At 43.0% G+C, this 4,666-nt stretch overlaps 1 protein-coding gene across 1 annotated transcript; it reads left to right on the forward strand.

The window, feature by feature from the left end:
* The first annotated feature begins 552 nt into the window (after nucleotides 1-552).
* LOC132121162 (paraneoplastic antigen Ma1 homolog) lies at nucleotides 553-1,953 on the forward strand. The gene has a single exon (XM_059530346.1). It carries the CDS (start codon nucleotides 553-555, stop codon nucleotides 1,951-1,953), a length of 1,401 nt encoding a protein of 466 aa, XP_059386329.1.
* Nucleotides 1,954-4,666: the final 2,713 nt, after the last annotated feature.

A 4,666-nucleotide genomic window follows, 5' to 3' on the forward strand; every position in this document is an offset into this window, starting at 1 on the left:
ACTGTTTTTTTCCTTTTAGTTCATTAGACCTGTAATTTTCTGACACCTTAAACAAGTGGTTTCATTTTATTTCTTCTAAAAAGAAGGTGATATTTTAATTCATTTTTTTTGTTTTACATTTGTTTTTTTAGTTTTGAGGTAAAATAAATAAGTCTCTATTTGTTACTACGTTTGTATTTGTTTCATAGCCTAACTTGATTACAGTATTGTTGTAGGAAGAAAACAGCCCTTAACAAATAGTGAAGTAGCATTTTTTTTTTTAATGAAGGTTAATGTGTACACATATTTGTGTATAGTTTAAGCTACATTTCTGGAGGCACCGGGACAAATTATAGTTTCTGTCGAAATACCAGAAAAAATCCAGCCAACTCACCATCAATTGCTGGAGCCCAGGTCTTGTTGTTTTTTTTTTTTATGCGTTTTCAACAGTAGTGTTACATTTTTGGAGGCACCGCTGGGATTTGTGTTTCTCTGGATTTACATTAATCTTGTTATCTGCTAGGTTGTCGTGTATTTATTTTATTTTATTTGTGTTGTAAAGCATTGTGAGACATGGATATTTCTCAGGCTGGCGAATGGATTCGTCAAGCGCAAATAAAGCCATCTTGCTGTCTAATACTCAGTGATGTCCCAATAGATGTGAGGGATGAGACTATCGCAGATGTGCTTAACACAGTAAAGCTATTCGGCCGTACCAAGATTCATGGTAAACGGGGAGATCCTACAGGAACTAAGTTGTTTTTGTTGCTGGAAACCAGTAATGACATTGATCCAGATACTGTACCACCAGAGGTAGGGATTCCTGGTGAAGTGGGGCCATGGAGGGTACATGTACCTGGAAGAATGGTGACAGATCCTTCTGTGGGAGATGCTGTTTTTCAGGATAAGTTGTTGTCCTTGTTGCAGCAGGAAGGAAAGACACTGGAGGATGTGAAGGCTATGTTGGAGCAAGGTCAGTCCTCTGATGCAAAAGTTAATCTTGATTTGGTGAATGCTATTGATCGCCTTGTGGAAAAGTGTATCCATATGCCCAGTGATACTGTGGGTTATAGGAGATTAAGAGTATTTTCAGGTGTGAAACCAGTACCTGCTGGGGAGGAAGAGTATGACCCCTGGATGGAGCAGGCTGTTCAAATGATCAGCGAGTGGCAGTGTGCTGATTCTGTGAAAAGGCAGCGTATTGTTGAGAGTTTGCGGGGACCCGCTTCAGACATAGTCCGGTTTCTGAAGGTTAGTAATCCAACTGCCACAGCTACTGATTATTTGGTTGCTCTTGAAACAGCCTATGGAACTACTGAAAGTAATTCTGATCTTCTTGCAAAGTTCAGGGGCACTTACCAAGGGGAAAGTGAGAAGCTTTCTGATTTTCTATATAGGCTGGACAAGCTCCTTCATCGCATGCTTGTAAAAGGTGGTGTTGTAGCCGCTGATTTGGATCGCATGCGCATGGAGCAAGTGGTTAAGGGAGCTCGTACTACTGATATGGTAGCACTACGACTAAGAATGACCCACACTTTGCGTGATCCTCCTAGTTTCTCGAAATTGTTACGGGAAGTAAGGGAAGAAGAGGATTGGATCAGGTCTAGAGAGGGTGGAAAAGTAGTGGTTTCTGCTGCCTCTATTCCACAGGCTTCTTTGGTGTCTGAATTGAGCATTATAAAGCAAGAGGTGAGTGCACTTACAACTCAGATGTCCCAGCTGTTGAAAGCAGCTGCACATGACCCTGTTCCTGAGCATTCTTCCAAGGCATCTGGCCCTGTGTGTCAAGTGGCGGATGCAAGTGCTACAGAAGTTTCCGGCAAAAAGAGCACATCCAAGTTTACTCGGCCTGGAGTTTTCTGTTACAAGTGTGGTGAGGATGGCCACACAAAGAGAGAGTGTCGGGGAACTGAAAACCTGAGGAAAGTAAATCAAAAATTGATCAGTCAGAGCAGGTTCTCGGGAAACTTCTAGGGAGCTCCGTGGAGGAACGGCACAGGACTCCTTTTCCATCCCGTTCCACCTTTTGTTCTGGAGTAGAAATCGATTGTTCTTCTGGAATTCCATCTGGCTTGATTGGTCCAACTTCTGAAGTACCAGTCCAAATCGAAGGAGTGTATGCAAAAGCTTTACTTGATAGTGGCTCTCAAGTCACCATTCTTTATCAAAGCTTTTATGATTTGTACTTAAAACATTTACCACTGTTGCCAGTGGAAAATCTTGAAATATGGGGTTTGAGTTCACACAAATACCCATACGACGGTTATCTTCCCATTAAGCTTGAATTCACTGAAAATGTGGTAGGACTACCACAAGTTGTTGATACTCTTGCACTTGTTTGCCCAGATTCTCAGCCAGAGAAGAGAATTGCCATTCTGGTGGGGACCAACACCAATATAGTGAGATGATTGTTTGAGGCTTGTAAACAGAAGCTGGGTGTTCACTTCTTGCATACCTTGTCCATACATCCTGTAGTTCGAGAAGTCTATGAGAATATTCAGAAGTCAGATGGCTCACCTGATGATTGTGAGAGGCATGGCACTGTGTGGTTTACACAACATAAACCGCTTGTTGTAGGGCCTGGAGAGTCATGTCAAATTCAGGGTTAACCACATTTTTTTTCTAAATCTACAGATGTGCATGTCCTGATAGACCAGCCGGATGACACTAGTGTTTCAAATGATTTGCTAGTTAGACCTGAAGTGCAGTCTGTGACTGTGGTATCTAATCGCATCATGACTGTTACCTTGAGGAACATGTCCACTAAAGATGTGCATCTGAAACGTGGCACACCAATTGCTTATATTTATCCTGTTGATATTGTACCTCAGCCTGCATTAGCCGAAAGTCAGTTGTCCAATACGCTAACTCTTGCCTCATTTGACTATGGGAATTCGCCTATACCTGAGGACGCAAAGCAGCAGTTGTGTGAAAAATTGATGGAAAGGCGTGATGAATTTTCTTGTCACGAATGGGATGTTGGTCGTTCAAAGAGTACTAAGCATGAAATACGGCTTACTGATTCAACTCCTTTTCGTTAGCGTTCTCGCTGTTTGCCTCCTGCTGATTTGCAAGATGTGCGAAACCATCTGATGGAATTGCAGAAATGTGGTATCATCTCTGAATCCAGAAGCCCTTATGCTTCTCCTATCGTGGTAGTACGTAAGAAATCAGGCAAAGTGAGAATGTGTGTTGACTACAGGACATTGAACAGACAAACTATACCTGATCAATACACAGTCCCTAGGGTTGAAGATGCACTCCATAGTTTGGCCGGGAGCAAATGGTTCAGTGTACTTGATTTGCGAAGTGGGTATTATCAGATTCCCATGGAGGAAGCTGATAAAGAAAAGACTGCGTTTATTTGCCCACTAGGATTTTATCAGTTTGAGTGCATGCCTCAGGGGATTAGTGGGGCCCCTGCAACCTTTCAGAGAGTTATGGAGAAGACCGTGGGCAACTTGAATTTTCTGGAAGTGTTGGTTTATCTGGACGACTTGATTGTTTTTGGCAGAACCCTTGAAGAGCACAATCAACGTTTGCTCAAAGTTCTGGATCGGCTTACAGAGGAGGGTTTAAAGTTGTCTCTGGACAAATGCCAGTTTTGCAGGACGTCTGTGACTTATGTTGGGCACATAGTGTCACAAGATGGAATTGCCACTGATCCGTCTAAAGTGGAAGCAGTTGTGAATTGGCCCAGACCGCAGACAGTTACCCAGTTGAGGTCCTTTCTGGGTTTTTGTCGACGGTTTGTGAAAGGGTACTCTAGTTTGTGCAGACCCCTCAACCAGTTGCTTAAGGGTTATCCGTAAAAACGCCAGGGAAAGGAGAACCTCAAGAAGCCTGCTACTGATGGGTTCTTCAGGCCCTCAGATCCATTTGGGTCTCGATGGAATGACAGTTGTGAGATGGCTTTTCAGGATCTGAAACTCTGTTTGACACAAGCACCGGTGTTAGCGTTTGCCGACCCTGAACTACCTTATGTGTTAAACGTTGACGCCAGTATGGATGGACTGGGTGGCGTGCTCTATCAACAACATCCAGAAGGATTGCGCCCAGTGGCATTCATTAGTAGAAGTCTTTCTACCTCTGAAAGGAATTACCCAGCACATAAGCTGGAACTCTTGGCTTTGAAGTGGGCGGTAGTTGACAAGCTGCACGACTATCTTTATGGAGGAATTATCTCCTCACAAGGAACAGGAAAACAGTCCGACGCTGAAATAAGTGATGCGTCACACACCAGAAAATGGCCGACGACTCAGACGCACGAAAGCTGTCGTTCTCTCTCCTTCAACAAGTTGTAAAGTCTATGTTTGGCATAGAACCGCCTGAAAATACTCCGCTGCTGTTTGACTCTTCTTAGTCCTTGAATCCCGAGAAATACTGTAGTCCTTTCCGGCGAAACATAAAATGACGGCTGCTATGATAATCAGAGCAGACTTAATGCATTTAGTCTTTAAATACAAAGAAAACGTTCCCGTTATCACAATACATATATTAATATATCTGAATGTGATATAGGACACAAACACTGTCGCTAGATATATTTTAACAGCATGTGTTTCAGTAATCTCTCTTACTCGGTCGACCAGCGCGCTCCTCTTTTTTTTCTAACGTTACCTCCAGCTTCCCACTCTCCTCATTCTGATTGGCTGATAGTGAACAAACCAAAACTCAATGGAACAAC

Source organism: Carassius carassius, chromosome 39, assembly GCF_963082965.1.
Source record: "Carassius carassius chromosome 39, fCarCar2.1, whole genome shotgun sequence".
In the NCBI taxonomy this organism is placed as follows: Eukaryota; Metazoa; Chordata; class Actinopteri; order Cypriniformes; family Cyprinidae; genus Carassius; species Carassius carassius.

Bases quoted from the DNA above. Each gene is read 5' to 3' on its own strand.
- LOC132121162 (XM_059530346.1), top strand. From the start codon at position 553: ATGGATATTTCTCAGGCTGGCGAATGGATTCGTCAAGCGCAAATAAAG.